This window comes from Ovis canadensis, chromosome 14, assembly GCF_042477335.2.
Source record: "Ovis canadensis isolate MfBH-ARS-UI-01 breed Bighorn chromosome 14, ARS-UI_OviCan_v2, whole genome shotgun sequence".
In the NCBI taxonomy this organism is placed as follows: domain Eukaryota; kingdom Metazoa; phylum Chordata; class Mammalia; order Artiodactyla; family Bovidae; genus Ovis; species Ovis canadensis.
In genome coordinates this window covers 31,884,134-31,900,866 of record NC_091258.1, presented here as the reverse complement: position 1 = coordinate 31,900,866, position 16,733 = coordinate 31,884,134, and the positions used below count along the sequence as shown (strand labels likewise).

The 16,733-nt window shown below is 56.5% G+C and overlaps 1 protein-coding gene across 13 annotated transcripts in view; it reads right to left on the bottom strand.

Moving 5' to 3' along the window:
- Positions 1-489: 489 nt before the first annotated feature.
- ADCY7 (adenylate cyclase 7) overlaps positions 490-16,733 on the bottom strand; it is a 62,187-nt gene continuing 45,943 nt past the window's right edge. For 8 of the 13 annotated variants that reach the window (XM_069549821.1, XM_069549808.1, XM_069549816.1 and 5 more), the window contains exons 11-26: positions 14,015-14,206; positions 13,614-13,648; positions 13,022-13,105; positions 12,748-12,820; positions 11,301-11,398; positions 10,322-10,406; positions 9,855-9,980; positions 8,945-9,043; positions 7,822-8,015; positions 6,877-6,967; positions 6,379-6,534; positions 5,546-5,692; positions 4,663-4,767; positions 4,174-4,288; positions 3,175-3,299; positions 490-3,001 (exon numbers count right to left, since the gene is read on the bottom strand). In XM_069549821.1, the coding sequence (XP_069405922.1) occupies positions 2,855-3,001; positions 3,175-3,299; positions 4,174-4,288; positions 4,663-4,767; positions 5,546-5,692; positions 6,379-6,534; positions 6,877-6,967; positions 7,822-8,015; positions 8,945-9,043; positions 9,855-9,980; positions 10,322-10,406; positions 11,301-11,398; positions 12,748-12,820; positions 13,022-13,105; positions 13,614-13,648; positions 14,015-14,206 (1,872 nt within the window). In that variant the 3' untranslated portion in view covers positions 490-2,854. The remainder of the gene's footprint in view (positions 3,002-3,174; positions 3,300-4,173; positions 4,289-4,662; positions 4,768-5,545; positions 5,693-6,378; positions 6,535-6,876; positions 6,968-7,821; positions 8,016-8,944; positions 9,044-9,854; positions 9,981-10,321; positions 10,407-11,300; positions 11,399-12,747; positions 12,821-13,021; positions 13,106-13,613; positions 13,649-14,014; positions 14,207-16,733) is intronic. The other 5 variants (XM_069549818.1, XM_069549809.1, XM_069549811.1 and 2 more) reach the window with 1 other exon arrangement.

Below are 16,733 nucleotides of genomic sequence, written 5' to 3'. Positions count from 1 at the left end.
TACTCATCTACTTCTATCTGAAAGGCAAAGGTTAAGTTCCTGAGCAGTTTAATTATTTAAGTAGGAAATGATACGTGGTCCTTCCCCTTCTGTGACCAGGCACTAGACTGTGACCTAATTCAGGAACAAATCAGGTTTCAGACCCTACTCAGACTGTATGGAGTCCTTCTGTAAAACATCCAGGCTGGAAGCTATTTTATTATTTTCTTGACTTTGAAAACTAACACTTAACAAGTAGGGTGAAGGAAAACTGAATCTCTTAAGAGAGTTAAGATGACCTAATCTTTCAAAAACATACTTGAAAACATATGCCAGAAGAATTAAAGAATCCATTCAAATATGTATTTATCAATATTTATCAAGTCTTTTTAGAGTTTGTCTCTCAAATATAATTCAGGTAGCAACCAGCTCTTAAAACTTTCAATCTATTTAGCTAAGTAGTTCCCAAAGACCAAGAAAACATTTAAATTCAAAACACTCCAGAACAGGTTTTCCAGATTGCTGCTTTATCTATGAAAAGCTAAACAAAAGAGAAACACTGGTACTTTATAAAAATGAAATATAACATTTTGAAACAAATGTTACAGATCTATAAATATTCAGTGTGTCGAATAACCCCTAGTTGTTTCACGTACTTTCTCAAAGCCTATTTTTATACATATACACAATGTATACAGTGGTTAATGATCTTTTCTGTTTAGGAAATTTTCTTAAGGAAATCAGAAAACTTCACTAGCATCAGTGAGGCCACCGTAGTAGAGATATGAAGCATGTCCCTGACCCACAGAGAAGGTCAGTGTTAGGAAAAATACTTGTCTTGTCAAAGCAAAATGACACCTGTGAACAAATGACTTGGTAATTGGAAAATGAATTTATAACAAGTAACTAAGTCATTTTTATGGTCAGTTATACACTATGATCTGAATGTCAGAAATTCAGAACTTAATATTATCTGAGCACAGTGAAAAAAAAATACATAAATGGTAACCAATTATTTTTTAAACTCCCAATTGGGATTTCTTTGCTGGAGGCAAACAGTAATTTGTATGTTGCAGGAGTAGAAGCATGTCCACCTCAGAGAGGCCCAGCATACTGATGTGTGTCTACACTGGATCAGTGACAGAACCTTCGTGATTTCCCAGGAAAGCCCAGTCACTCCTGATTTTAAGGGTATAGATTTCAGCGTAGTACTTAGATGAAGAACTGGTATGTGAAAAAGGCAATCTAAGTAAGGTTTATTTCCCTTACCAGCGTTTTCACCGTGAAACTCCTTTAGGACAGCAAGTTCTTGTGATTTATTCCCACCTGTTCTAGTGATGCATCAGAGCTGCCACTAGCCCACCCAACCCCAGGACTCAGCACTGGCCAACAGCAGGTTCGGCTCCAGTCCCCTCCCTGCCGTGGCTCACTCCACCGCCCCCGTCCCAGGCAAACTCGGCTGCTTAGTCACCTGTCTGCAAGGTCGTGTCATCTTTTAAAGCCTCACGTTTGCAAGACTTTATAATTTCAGGGGAGTTCATGGATGGCTTGTGGCTAGAATTCCTGCTATATAGTCAAGTTCAGCTGTATTAGAAACCCTGGTGATACTCTGGTTATGACGCAGTGAAGGCAGTTTGGAAAAGGGAATGGGCAGTTTGGTCTTTCCTCATGTTAAAACACAGATTGACTTCTTTCGATTCTTTTGGACCTGAAGTGCTGTAAGACACCACACCTCAAAAACCTGGCTTTTTCACTTGCCTGGCTTCAGTCAGCTCAGAACATCCAAGCACTTGTTTGTGAGAGGCCTGGCTTCCAAGATCCGGGAACCTCTGCACATGCTGATGCTGAGTAGGTCCTCTTCAGAGCTAGCTGTGAGGACTGAAGGGGAGAACTGCAGCCTGTCAGCTTCTCTCACACAGAGGCCACTCCTTTCCAGTATAAAGCTAAGACAGGCTGCAAGGTTGCCAGGGGCGCTCGGAAATGCATGAGGAGTCAAGGAAGGGCTGAGAGCGCACACCTTCTTTTCTAAGGCTTTTCACTTATTAAACCTAATCTCAATTCTGGCTTCAAAGTTGTCTGATTCAAGCCAAGGCTCTGCCACTTGCTGCCTTCCTGTGGCCACGCTCCTCAGAGCTCCATCCCACAGCTGAGCTGACCCCGTGAGCTCACACAGGACAGTGGTCCCACTTGCGTGTCCATGGTTCCCAAGGAAGAGGCTACACTGGAGGGAAGAGAATTTATCCAGCATCTCAGAAGTCATTTAGAGGGTGACACCTCAATTAATAATGAATCCATTTTTAAACAGACACATGCCAAAGAGGATAAGAAGTAAGTGTCCACTGTGGGGCTTTCTCCCTATTGTTTGAACCCATTTGTAGATGTAAAACAATCTTTCAACTCCATTTACCAGAATGCCTATATGAGAAGTGTGCGCTCTTGTAGCTGGTGTGCTGGGGAGAAAGGAGCTCCCACCCATCCTGGACGAGAAAAGACACGTTCCACGTGTGCAGGTCACAGGCCGTGGGGGGTGGGGCAGGCAGGTCTCCAGGTCATGCTCCAAGGTCTCCTCCACAGCACCTTGGGGATGAGTGCACGGCCCACAAATGAGCTGTTCCCTGCTGGGCTGGAGGCCGCCCTGCAGACTCGGACAGCACAGAGGTTCTGGCTGCCTGTGTGTAAGGCCGGGTGATTGCCCCAAGCTGACACGTCCCCTAGTGCAAGTCCAAGGAGGCCACGCACACACAGCCACCTGCTCAGGTGGTGATGACCAATCCCTTGGATGGCCTTTGTGCCTGGTGTGGGGCTGGGCCTTCCGCCTGGCTTGCTTCAGAGAAGGAAATGGGTTTCCAGCACGTCTGGCACCTACCAAAAGCCCTCAGTTCAGCCCCAGGCCTTGGAACTTGGCGGTATCTGTACAGACAAAGTAAGTCCTCAGTTCCCCTTTGCCTTTGACATTAATCAGCCCGCGGCACTCACAGGAATACCCTAGTCCCTGGAGGATGGTACATGTCTCTTCAGTAACCTGAAAAGGAAAGAAGCATAAGTCCTCAGAAGAGAGAAACCTGCTGTGGCGGGGACGAAGAGAAATTGGCCGACAGGGTCTGGTTTCCCTCCAGAATTTGGTGGCTAGAATCCCCTGGCAGACTTAGCCCAGGCTCCCTCACTGGGCACAGGTTTCCCCAGGTGAGCTTTTACCTGGATTTTTCCAAGTTCTCCAGTGCTCTCCATTCGACTGGCAACGTTGACCGTGTTTCCCCAGATGTCGTACTGAGGTTTTCGTGCCCCAATCACTCCAGCAATCACAGGCCCATGGTTTATGCCTAAAGATATTTGCAGTTGGCATCATAGAGACAGAGCCTCCAGCTATAGGGCTACAGAATCCACCCAGCTACCACGGAAAGGAATGGCAAAACCGCGAAAATGAAGGTAGGGACCGCGCTTCCTGCACCTGGGACAGGAGATGGCACTTGAGATGGGAGGGGAGGGCTCCCTGGGCAGTTCCCTTTCAGACTTGACTGGATGTGGAGCCTGAGTCCAGTGTTAACACTTCCTTTATCTGCTCTGTGTGTGTCACTCAATCGCTTCTGACTCTTTTGTGACCCCATGGACTGTAACCCGCCAAGCTCCTCTGTCCAAGGGATTCTCCAGGCAAGAATACTGGAGTGGGTTGCCATTTTCTTCTCTAAGGGATTTTCCCAACCCAGGGATCAAACCCGGGTCTCCTGCATTGCAGGCAGATGCTTTACTCTATCTGTATCTGCTAATCACCTCTTAAACAGTGAATGGGTTTTGGGGACTGACCGTATTAGTTGTCAGTGACGACTTAGGTTAATAATTTCGATTTGTTTTCAGGATATTTAAGGGCACCTGTTTACAACTGGGGATTCCCCATGGTAATATATATTCCTGGTTACTTAAAACCTTCAAAGAAAAGTAGTATGCAAGGAATGAAAATTTCCCAATCACTTGGTTGTAAGATCAGAGAGGGATTTCTAAAGTTTTTCGAAACAGATGGCAACATACACCCAACTGAGAGTGGCGCTGCCAGGAGGCAGGGATGGCAACATACACCCCACTGAGAGTGGGGCTGCCAGGAGGCAGGGATGGCAACATACACCCCACTGAGAGTGGGGCTGCCAGGGCTGCACAGTCCTGCCCTGAGCCACAGCCCACCCCACCTTCTCAGGGCCTCACCAACTCGGAGGCGAAAGGAGTTGAAAGAGTGCCGATTGATGCCATCCAGCTTGCTCATCAGGGCGGTGCTGAACTCCACCATGATGCCAATATGGGCGTGCTGCCGCTCCAGGTCCTGCGGGATAGAGCGCTGTACGTGGGGCCGCGGGCAGTGTTGCTCCACCTCCCTGCCTCCAGAGCACCCTGACCCGGGGAGCACTGTGTGCCAGCCAGGGCATGAAAGCCACGGGGGGCCACTGCTGGGCAGAGCTGTACCGACCAAGCCTCCTCCACAGGGTGTCCAGGACCCGAGCACCCCCTTAGACTCCCCTCCTGGCGAGGGGCCCCCTGTCCCAACTCCTCCAGCAAATCGTCCCTCAGGCTGAGGCATGAGCTCCTTTGCCGCACCCTCAAAGGAGGGATTGTGGAGAGGACAGTGTTGGCCTGGGGCTGTGCCCACTCTCCCCTCCTCTGGGGCTGCGGCGCGAGGCCAGCAGGTAGGCTGAGTACCTGATTCTCAGGCCCTGAGGGGATGCTGAGCCCCGCAGCGGCCATGTACGTGCTGCCGATGGTCTTGATCTTCTCCACACCACTGAACTTCGGCTTTAACAGCAGCTGCAGGACAAAGGGAAGCAGGGCCGTACAAGAGGGCTGCAGCCTGGGCCTGTCCCCGGTCCTGAGAAGGGGGTAGGGTCCTCTCCCACCACCACTTCTGAATGCAAACATTTCTCCCGCTGGGCCTTTGCCCTCTGAGTTCACACCTCCGTACAGGTGGGCACAGCCTCTGTGTTCTCTCCCTGCTCCTTTCTTCCCTGACATTCCTTGTCTTTTTTCATTCTCACTTCTGTGTGCTTAGTTGCTCAGTCGTGTCCGACTCTCTGCGGCCCCACAGACTGTAGCCCGCCAGGCTCCTCTGTCCCTGGGGATTCTCCAGGCAAGAACAATGGGAGTGGGTTGCCCTGTCCTCCAGGGGATCTTCCCAACCCAGGGATCGAACCCAGGTCTCCCGCATTGCAGGCAGATTCTTTACTGTCTGAGCCACCAGGGAAGCCCAGTCTAATTCCTACTAAGATGCAAACACCCCACTACTCAACAGGCATGAGGATTATTTGCAGCTAAGACTTAAGCCCAAACTGAGTGACTAACTCTGCAACAGACTGCCAGCACAGGCTAAGCAAGAAATCAAACAACTCTACAACCTAAATCTAAGCAAGCTGCTGCCAATCACAGAGAAGATAACACATTACATGCTGAAAGGAAAGGAAAGGCAAATGCGTGTGTTCTTTTCATCTGTGTGATGTGTGCTCCCCCCGAGGGAGCCGCGGTGCACGTAAGCTGGGGCTGGGGCGCCCCGGGCCCACCCCGCACTCTACAGGCTGCGTGGAGGCCCTACCTCGTCAAAGTCGGCGATGATCTCGTTGAGCAGGCGCAGGCACTCCAGCCCTTCCTTGTTGACGTCGCACTCTGTGTAGAAGACTTTAAAGTCCGGCACCGACGCAAACATGACACACACGCAGTCGTAGGACTGATGGTACCAGTCCTGGATTGGGGCGGGGGAGACACAGGACCCCATGGCCACCCGGCCTCCTGGGAGCAGGGCGGCGAGCAGACTGGGGCCGATTCCTCCTCACGGGAGCAGGTGTTGGCGGGGGTGAGAGGGGGACAGGAGTGGCTGAGCAGTGGTTCTCCACCTGACTACATGAGATTCAACTGGGGATCATTACAAAACAGGAGGTTCTAAATCAGTTTGTTGAGGACGGTGGGACTCAGGTTGGTTTGGGGCTTCTTTAGGTCCCCTGTGTCTGCACAGCTGGGCTTGAGAACCCCCGGGTATAGATGGTAACAGTCAGGAGGCCTGGGTTCTCTGCTCACTGGGTCTGAGTTCCCATAGACAGGAAACTCTGCTGTACAGAACTGGTAGAAATGCGTGTTTTCATCAGCAGATGGTCTGGATTACAAATACCTGGACATGTGCTCCCTGCAACAATTCTGCCAGCCAAGTACTATCAGCCCCACTTTACAGATGTGAAAATCAAGGCCCAGGGCGGTGAGACCTGAATGCAGGTCTCTTGACTCCGAGGCCTGTTTTCTTACAGCTCATGGCACACACAGTCTCCTGGGAGCATCCATCGGTGAGGCCAAGTGCAGAAAGCAGCCTCCCTCCAGGAACCACACCTGTGCCTTGGGGCTCCCCGCCCAGAGTGACTAGTCCCTTCTTGTCCCCACCTCGTTTAACTTGTCACCGATGAAGTGGGCGGCCACGTGTGCGGGCAGGACATTCTCTAGAAGAAGGCGGTTCACATTCTCCATGGTTTCAAACTCCTCATGTTCCTTCTTGAACTTCTTCTTCCACAGACAGTCCAGGCGGCAGTAATAGTCAATCTGTGGACAGGGGGGTATCTGAGTCCTGGCTGCAGTGAGCGAGGGCAGAGGGCATAACCCCAGGGGCCACGGAGCCTCCCTGTGCCTCTGGCTGACATCGCTAACTCAAGGGCCGCCCTGCAGTGGCCTTGAAACCCCTGTCAGCTGAGACTTACAATCCTCAAGTGACCCACACGATTAAATGTCACTCAAGTCCTGACGAGAAGTAAGGACACTCAGGACCCCTGACCCCGGGAGCAGAACATCCTGAAAAGACTGCATCTTGTGTACAGCTCCAAGTCCGAGGCCGCCCCCACCCGACCCCCAGCCTCTCTCCAAGCAGAGGGGCCTCCCAGGCTGCACCTGTCTGGAGAGCATGATGAGGGTGGTGTAGAACAAGACCAAGTAGAAATTGATCATCGTCTTCAGATGCCATGAACAGGATGAGGAGCTGCTGGACACGAGGAGGAAAGGCAGACATCACCACCACTTCCCCCGGAAGCCCCCCCCAAATGCAGGCCCAGACCCAGTGCTAGCCCCTGGGAAAGTGAGCCAGATGGAAGGGTGCTGCCCTCAGAGCTCGTGTGCGCAAGGCTGGCAAACAAGATGCTTCAGGTTGTAACGTAAAGAGGGAGGTACAGTGGAGGCTGACAGGGAGGTGACATCGGAGCTGACACCTGGTCACAGGGAAGGGCCATGGCAAAGTCAAGGAAAGCACTGTCGGCAGGTGGGGGGCAGCCAAAGGCAGCCCGGGCTCCTCAGGTGAGCAGGGCTTGCAGGAGTCGCAGGTGCAAGCCAGGCCCGTGGGAACAGGCCTTGTTCTGGGTCCCCCGGTTTCTGCCTTTTAGCTCAAGGCAGCCAGGTCTCTCTCCTTGGCCCACCTGAGCCCCCAGCCCCAGAAGCAGTCACACACCAGCCCCTCCATGTGTCTGGGAACAGACCAGAGACGACCACTCTCTGTAGAACTCTGAGACCCAGGACACAGCTCAGAGCCGGGTGCTGGGCTAAGGGCTGCAGCCTCCACCTCCCACTCCAGACTGGCCTAGAGACAGGAGACCAGGTGGCCTCTGGGGACCGGGGACACACCCCCTGCCGATGAGTCACATTCAGTCCTGAGCGCTGCAGACCCAGGGCCATGGCTTCCCCTTCTGTAAAGTGGGAACCACGCCACCTGCCAGTCCAGCCCACAAGCTGTCTGCTCCACAGGGGACTGTGGCTGCAAGAGCACCCGAGTTTGAAACGGCGCTGAGACAAAGCCAAGGGCGCTGCAGCGGGCACAGTCAGGACGGGCAGTGGGCGGGGCCTCACCTGAGGGTGCCATTGGTCCCGGTGAGGTTGCCCATGCTGTGGCCACAGCAGTCCCACTGCCAGCTCGGGGAGACGTTGAAGAGGGCCAGGTAGGCCACCAAGGCCATGGTCAACAGCACGACCTTCAGCTCCAGGCTCATCCGCAGGAAGACAGAGCAAGCGATGAAGGCCAGGACGCAGCTGCAGGTGTAGTCCTGGGGAGACAGGGCTGCCCGTCAGCCCCTACCTCCCGTCTCCAGGCGGCACCTCCCAGACCAGAGGCCGCCGAACGGAGGGGCTCCTTTAGCCACAGGGGACTCCACGAAGAACCAGCGTGTCTTCAGCATCACCCTCCTGCCTCCCTTAACAAGGAGCAGGCAATGGAACCTAAAGCTTTCTGTAATATGTTGTTTTTAGCATAAGTTTACTTCCACTTACAGCCAATGAACTCATTTAAAAGGAAAAAAAAAAAATGTAGTAAATGAAAATGCCGGTGCCATGTGGCCGTGACAAGGTCTTGAGTTCTGCCGTGAGCTGGTCCCTCCCAAAGTGCATCTCCGCCCATGTCGGTCTCCTGCTCAAGATCCTGCTGTGGCTCCCCAGCGACCGCAGCATAGAGACCGAGCGCCTCACCCTGGCCCTTGTGCTCTGCCCAGAGCTGGATCTAACCTACCTCTGGCTCCATCTCCCAACCCTCCCCCACCTCCTCCCTGTGACACAACCACCTGAAACCTACTGTGCCCACCACCTGCCTCGGCTGTTTCTCTCGGTCCCACCTCCTATCTCCCTGCTGACCCATGACCTTTCTGCCCTTCAGAGACCAGCTCAAATCCCCCACTGCCCCCTCAAGTCCCACCACCCTCATTCTGTCCAGGAGGGCACTCCAGGCACTCCCAGCCCTGGCTCCAGGGCTGCCTCCTCTGAGGCAAACCTGTCCCCCTCCCCACGCCACATCCCCATCCACGAAGAGAGAGCATGACGGACGTGGTGGGGGACAACCTTCTCGCCCTGGATGCAGGCGCCAGCACCCACCCTGCACTCTCACCTCTCCTGGGAGAGCCCATGGGCTCCGGAACTTAGCCCCCTCTGAGCGTGCAGGGAAAATCCGAGTGAGGGCACAGGGCACGCGGAGGGACACACTCACCGGGAGGAGGTAGCATGGGCTCATCTCACAGCCGCTCCCAGCCCTCAGGCCTGTCTCATTCCCAACAGGCAGCCCCCAGTCCCGGAAGGGCATCAGCGGCTACGGACAAGACAAGGGCCCTGTGAGAGGACGACCCAGGGTCTGCTCAGGCCAAGCAGGGCTGGGGGCAGAGGGCAGGGCCCAGGGCTCCGTGGCACAGTGAGCATCTCCTGCCAGGCGCGGCTCTAAGCCCAGCCCAGAGGCACGGCACCCCGACCTCCTCCCACCGCGGCCACAGCTCCACTGCAGTGGATGGCACGTGGATCCTGCCCCAGGGCCCCCGGGGCTGACTCGGGGAGAAGCTGGGAGCAGCGTTTTCAGTGAGTGCCCTTCTCCCCGGGTGATGCTGAGGGAGGCGGTCACAGAGTCCCAAGTGCAGCGGACACGGAGGTTGGGAGGGGATGCCGACTCTAGATGTGGGAGCAGGCAGGACCAGCCAGGACAAGTGCTGTCTGAGCACGAAGCATGTGAGCCCAGCCCACAAAGTGGGACCCACGTGCCCCCAAGCGCATGCCCAGGGCAGCTTGACCCCAATGAGGAGATGGGTCTCAGAGAGGCTGAGACAGGACCTCCCCGGGGGCTGGAGAAAGACTGGCACATCAAGGACACAGTGGTGGCCGGGTGAGCGCTCTGGGGGCCTCGAGTCCTTGTGTGACCAATGCAGGCTGAGGACCTCGGAGCCACCACGGGGGCTGCCACAGGCCCGGCCCACCAGGCTGTGGATTATGGCCACATCACATGCTGCTTTTAGGCAACAGGATTATGGGATTCTAGAACCTAGAGGTTCCCAGGGTTGAAGACTGGCTCCCTCCTCCCCAAAGTGTGCTCAGCCTGAGGGGTCCTGGCCAGGCCCACCAGCCCCGGCACCCACCAAGTTGATGACAGCGATGACGAGCAGGCTGCCGATAGTCAGGATGGCCAGGGACACCCGCAGCAGGGGCTGCGTCTCCACGCTCTCGGTGATGGCTCGGAGCTTCCCCCGGGCCGGGCAGCACCTCTGTGGAATCACAGTGTCATCACAGAGCACCCGCAGCACCCGGGAGGGCCCACAGCCCAAGGGCCCAGCAGAGTGAGAGTTTCCGAGAGCTCCGAGCAGGGATCAGGGGTGCTGTGCCTGTGTCCAGCCCAGAGCTCAGGACACATGTGGTGAGCAGACAGAAGGGACATGCCCACCCTTGCGGCTGGGACAGCCATGGCCGCTTGGGGACCACTAGCACCTAGGAAAGAGGATCCTGGGAGGAGCCTCCAGGGCACTCAGCACTGTCCTCCAGGAAGGGGGGCAGAGCTCGTGGGGAGGGGCTGGGGCCCGGCCAGCACTGTCAGGGGCTTCCTGCTCACCAAGAACTCATAGGCGAAGCACAAGGCTAGTACCAGCCCGAGCACGCAGGCCACCAGCCCAAAGGACACACCCAGAGTCTTCGCCCTGGAGAAGAAGGAAAAACCTTAGTCTGAGGGGACCTTCTGCCCAGGGCATGTTCCCCACCCCCAGCACCTCAGCCAAAGGGGCCTCTGCACACTGTGGTCCGGCTGCCCCACGAACAACACACAAGCCCAGGATCAACATCACGGCACACTCCACCCCCCGCCCCCCGCCATTTCTGGGCCCAGTACACAAGAAATAAGTGATTACGCAGCCTTTACACTCCTGTCCAGCAAGCACACAAGCACATCTAAACATGTTCCTTATTTCATCTTTCTTAAGCACATCCTGAACCTCTGGCCTAAGCATGCTTCCAGAGGCCACCAAGGAGCTGATCCTACTCTCTCCCAGGACCTCAGCCCCCTGTCCCTGTCCGCCCCCTCCTATGCCTCCCCCTCATCAACAGAGACCCCACCTCTACCCCAGAGCCTCACTCTCCCACACCTAAGAGGGAGATGGTGGCAGTTACGATTTTAGGAGTTGGCCCTTCTATAACTCCAAACACCTAGGGCAACTGAAATGCCTCCAGGGCCACACAGATAACCGGTGACTGTGGTGGTGGGAGGCATGTGGGAGTGGGGAGGCCTACAGCACGAGAGAGCAAGCACCTTCAATTAAAACGAAAAACTGCCATGGCTGATTCATGTCAATGTACGGCAAAAACCACCACCATATTGTAAAGTAATTAGCCTCCAATTAAAATAAATAATAATTTTTTTTTTAATTAAAAACTGAACATTGGCAACTCCAGGTATGGGGACCACTGCACCCAGGCTGGTTTCTGCAGCTCGAAGGTCTAAAGTGACTAGAGTTACCCACAGCCAGCCCCTTCTCCCAGGCTGGGATCTGCGGGTCCCCAGCCCTCCTCGCCTGACCCTGGTGGGCCGGATGACTGACCTGGACAACAGCAAGACGTGGATGAGCAGGACGCAGACGAAGACGAAGCTGGCACAAGCGAAGTAGTAGCGGACCCGGGGGATGGGCGCCAGGCGGTACTGGGGGCAACAGAGACTGTGAGGGGCAGTCGGGCAGCCGAGGCCCCACCCACAGAGCCACTTGCCCTGACCCCTTCCCAGCTCCACCCTGGCTCTGATTGATCATCTTTTTAAAAAAACACCCTTACCCCACCTCCTTGACTTCACCATGACGCTGTTACGTCATCATGAACAAGCCATTCTCATTCGTTTCGGTTTTGCAAACTCTCTTTTATATTCAGAGGCAACCCCTTCCCCTCCCCAGCCCAGCTCGGGTCTCCATCTTTATTTCCCAGGTCCCTGAAAATCCCGTAGCCCAAGTGAGCTTCGGGGTTACTGTGATGGGGGCTACCAGTGGGTCTGTTGTCATCCCAAACTGAGCAGTACAACCAGGCCTGAGCCCTGAGCCCGGGGGTGGGGGGCCCTGTGCTGTCTGCCCCTCCACACCAGGCAGATCTCTGCCCGCGGGGCTCCCACCACCGGTGAGCAAACCGAGGCTCAGGGAGCGGGCAGCCCGTCTGGGTCTCCCAGCAGCAGGAGGCCACCAGACGGCTCTTCTGATGACCGCACCTGCCTTCGGGCCCCAAGCTCCTCACGCAGGGAGACCCCTGGAGGCTGAAACGGGCGCTATGGGCTGGGCCACCCTCTCAGGCCACACCCGATGCCAAGACGCTCCAAACGTCAGTCTGTGAAAAGGGTACTAGCACCCATCTCGGCCAGCAGGTGAGAGTGAAAGGACCACGTGTGGGCCTTGGACACTGCCAGAACCCATAGGCCCTCAATAAATAAGTGAATGGGGACTTCCCTGGTGGTCCAGTGGCTAAGACTCTGTTCTCCCAATGCAGGGGTCCGGGCTTCAATCCTTGGTCAGGGAACTAGATCCTACTTGCCACAACTAAAGATCATGCATGCCTCAACAAAAAAATGAAGATGCTTCATTCCACAGCTAAGAACGGCACAGCCAAATTAAAAACAAAAATGGTCACTAGCGGGACACAGAATGGTTTTACAGCAGCCATATAGGGGGACCAGTTGGGCCCCATTAGACCAATACTAAGTTTGGGGCTTTTCCCTAAAAAGGTCAACACTGTCAACCACTGTGTGCCCTGGAGCCATCAGCTGAGGTCTGGCATATAGGGAGCAAAGCCTCCCAAACCCCAGTAGGCGAACCACTCCCGGGCATGGCAGGCAGAGCGGTGAGCCAAGAGAGACCCCAACAGGCTGGATGGACTCCCGACCCCACCCTGGTGGCAGCTGGAATGATTCCCCAGCACCCTCCCTGAGCAGACCTTCCGAGGGTGTTGGCTGCCCCTGTCCCCTGCCCCCAGACCTCGGAGCCCACCTTCCTAGGGCTGCTCAGAGGTCCTCACCTCTCGCTCGAAGCCCTTCTCCAGGAAGATGGACCCAAAGGTGGAGAAGTCATCAGACTTGGAGCAGCAGGGTCTGTGGGGCAGAGATGCAGCAGGAAGAGGTGAAGCCTGGAGGAGTCGGGGCGGGGTGACTGGGGCCACCCTCAGAGGAGAGGGGGTGGGGCGGAGCACAGGGCCCGCCCTCAGGTGGCCGCCCCGGGGACACAGACCCTGGGCACAAGGCACAAGGAAGATGGCCCCTGCCTGAGGGAGGCAGGGGTCTCAAGAGCCTCACCTGGTAGAGCTGAGCCCCTCGATGGCTGACAACATCTCATCGTCGTATGAGTCGTCCTCTGACCGCCCCTTGGGGGACGCGCTTCTGGAATCAGACACCCACAGCAGCATCAGCCTGGGGACCTACAACCACTCACCCAGAGGCAGGGGTGTAGATGAGATGACTCACTCAAAGTGGGGTTCCCAGGTGCCCACAGGAGGTCCCAGAGCCTCATGCAGGATGGAGGAGGGTCAGGCCGGACCCACTAAGGCCCAGAGAGGGCAAGTGAAGGCCCAGCATCACACAGCATCACCCAGCAGCAGCCCAGCAAGAAGCAGAGGGCCGATCCGGGCCCAAAGTCTGTTCCACTAAACCCCAGGTATCCCTCACACCCACCCCAACAACCCTACCACAGGGTGAGTATACAGCAGGCACTCAATCACTGTGAAGTTCTGGTTCCTAGAAACACTTTGACCCAAACCAAGGCAAAATCCACAGTCAAGGCTGAGCCTTGTGGAGCTGCCATTCAGGACAGAGGCCAGTCAGGGTAGACTGCCTGGAGGAGGTGACTGGGGCAGGACTTGGCCAGGAAAGCAGGGGACAGGGCACAAACCTGTCAGGGGTCCGGTGGCGCCGCAGGGGAACGGCCTGGAAGGGAAAGGAGGAGAAGCTTATTCTCGAGGACATGAGCCTGGTGCAGGTCTTGGGACTGGGTCTATCATCTTGGGTACCCTCGGATGCATGGACCGTCCAGGCTGCAGGCACCTGGGACTGAATCTGAACTTGGTCTGGGGAACCAGGAGTCCAGAGACATCCCCAGCCCCCTGGAGCATTCTCCAAATGCTCTCATTTCCCCAAAGGCCCCAGGAGGCAGGGAGGCAGAGCAGAGCCCAGAACCATCCTGCACGTGCAGAGAGTGAGGCTCAAGACGGAAGGACCCCTTAGCATCTGCCCACCCCCCCCCCGCCCTTTCCCAGGGCCCGGGCTCCCAGCTCCCTGGGAGGAGGGTCCTACCTTGGGCCTCCGCCCGTGGGACACAAGGGTCTCGCTGCTGCTCACACTCTCACGTTGGTTGAGGTGCGCGAAGGGGCGAGCCGCCCCCCAGGACTCCAAGTAGCGCGTCATGCGCACGGACGCCCGCATCTTCAGGGTCGCATCCCCCTTGTTCTTGGAGTTGTGCTGGCTGGGCTGAGGCGGCTGCTGGCTCTGAGGGCAGACACAGACACAGCCTGTCCCACCCCTCCCTTCTCAGCCCAGGAAGGGGCCTGCTCCCCAAGAAAGCGGATGTTGCCCAGAGCGCTGGTCCATCAGGAGAAAAGGGAAAATGAACAAACTGCTGGGGCTGCAGCCCCTCGGGGATTGGTGGAAGCCCAGTGCACTCACCAGCTAGGCTCCAAGGAGGCCCCAGCCCCCAGGGACCTCTCCCCGCCCCATTCACAACTGTGCACAGCCCCTCAGACCCACCTCCGCCTCCCCAGGGCAACAAGTGCGCTAAAGTCCAAAGCCCAAAGGCCCCGCTTGGCCCATGAAAGTCCACCAGCCCCTCCCAATGGAGGTACCTCAGGCAGATGGCACCCAGGGAAGCCACAGGCATCCTGCCTGGCCCACCCTCATGTGGCTGGCACATGTCCCCTGGCAGCAGCGGGAGGAAGGGGAGTGCTGGCCAGCAGCCCAGAGCGTCGGCCAACCCAGAGCTGAACCCACACCCCCATGGGGCAGCACTCCAGGGAGTTCCATTCGTACAGCCCTCAGACTACGGCATGGGTCCACCATCCGCCACACGCCCTCTGTACCCATGCCAGGGATGTGGTGGCTCATCCAGGCCCCAAGCAAGGGACCCACCTTCCCCCACCTGGAACAACAACCTGTCTGGGACCATCCAAAAGGTCACCAGGGACAAGCCTGAGCCATCTTGAGTCCTCCCCCCACCAACACTCCTGCCCTCCAGGAGTCCCAGTCTGCAGGAGTTCCCACAAACACCCACATGGACTGGCACCTACAGCCACAAACGCTTGTCAAGCCACAAGCAGCAACTTTCCTGGAAGCTTCTTGCCTCCTTCTGGGATAGAAACATTCTTAACCCCTGAGCCACATCTGTCTGCCCAGTCAGAGGAAATAGCACGGGGTTCTGTCCTTGTGAGGAAAGTCCCAGGGTCCGGAAAGCGAGCATTGCCCTGCAGTGAGTGACCTGCCCTGGAAGTCAGGTGGGTGGGGAGCGGTCATATTTCTCTGCCTCCCCCTTCACTGTCAGTAGCCCTGCCTACTCGGCACTCAGCTCTTCAAGTTCAAGGTCACTAGCACTTTCTCTCTTAGGGCAGGGAAGCCAGACACTGTCCCTAAAAGTTCAATGTATACCGAAGATCCATCAGTTCTGAGTAAAAATGCACCTGTTCACAAGGGCCCAGGGAGAGCTCACAGGCCCCCCTTCCAGGAACCTCTGGACACTCATCCATTGGGGGGACCTCACACACATAAGCCCACAGAAGCCAGAGCTGGGAACCAGCCTCCCGTCCATGACCGGTGATGAGCCCGAGCATCCGAGTGGTGTGCGCTGCAGTCACCAGAAGAGATGAGGGTGGTCTCTGCGCACAGAAGGGAAGGTCTCCGAGCTACACTGCAAGGTTCGCACTGGAGGTGGGAGGAGGGGGCGCTATTCGAGGGCAGAGTTCTTCCATCTACTTAACCACATAGACACCTCTGGAAGGAACACACTCACCACACTGGCCCCCTCTAGAGGGGACATGCCAGCTCTAGACAGGGATGCGTGGAAAACTGTCTACAACACGCCCCTCACGCTTTCTGAATTTTTGACTACATGAATGAATAAAATTAAACAAAAATGGGGGAAGGTAGGGTTGCCAGGTAAATTACAGGAAGCCCAGTTAACCCTGTATGAGACACTCATACTAAAACCTCCTTCGTTCATCTGGAATGCGACTCAGACTAGTCGTCCGTTGTTGTACCTGCTGACCCGGCAGCCCTGAGGGGTGGGTTTTGGGGCCATGCCTACCACCGCCTTGGGCTCAAGGGCTCTGCTTCATTCATTCACCAGCTATCTGGGCCCCAGCGCCATGTCAAGCGCTGTTCGAGGACCCCGGGCTGCAGCCCAGGGAGGAGGGACCCCAGCCCAAGCCTGCCCATGTGGAGCTCACACTGACAATAAACAGTAAAAAGGATAAACAGGAGCACTTGGGACAAAGGGAAGAGGGCTCTGGGCGGAGAGAGCATCAGTGACCTGGCTCCTGCCATGGAAAGAGCCTGGCGTGGAGGGACTGGAGGCTGGCACAGGGCGGGGGAGGAAGTGCGGGCGCTCCGAGCGGGCGGGGCCCAGTGGGTGGGCGGCGCCGTGGGAGTAGGCGGGGTCATGAGGTGGGCGGGGCCCAGAGCGTCAGGGTGAGGGCCCGGGAGCAGCCCCAGGGTACCCAGGCAGGGTTCCCCCAGATGCTAACTCAGAGTTGCTGGCCCACCGAGGGTGCCCTGGGAACGTCGGCAGGATGAAGCCGAGGGGGGTGAGGAGAAGTTCAGAGACTGGCCCTCAGCCCCCCTGGAGACTGGCAGCCGGGTCAGCCCTGAGGACAGCCAAGGCCAGAGTGAGAGGGAGCCGAGAGAGCCGGCCCGGCCGACATTCTTGAGCAAGCCCCAAGGATGACTCACCGAGGGCGGCCAGACGAGCGGGCCTCCCGCGGGCGGGAAAGAATGGCCCTTGCAGGCACGGGTGGGCTGGGGCAGGACC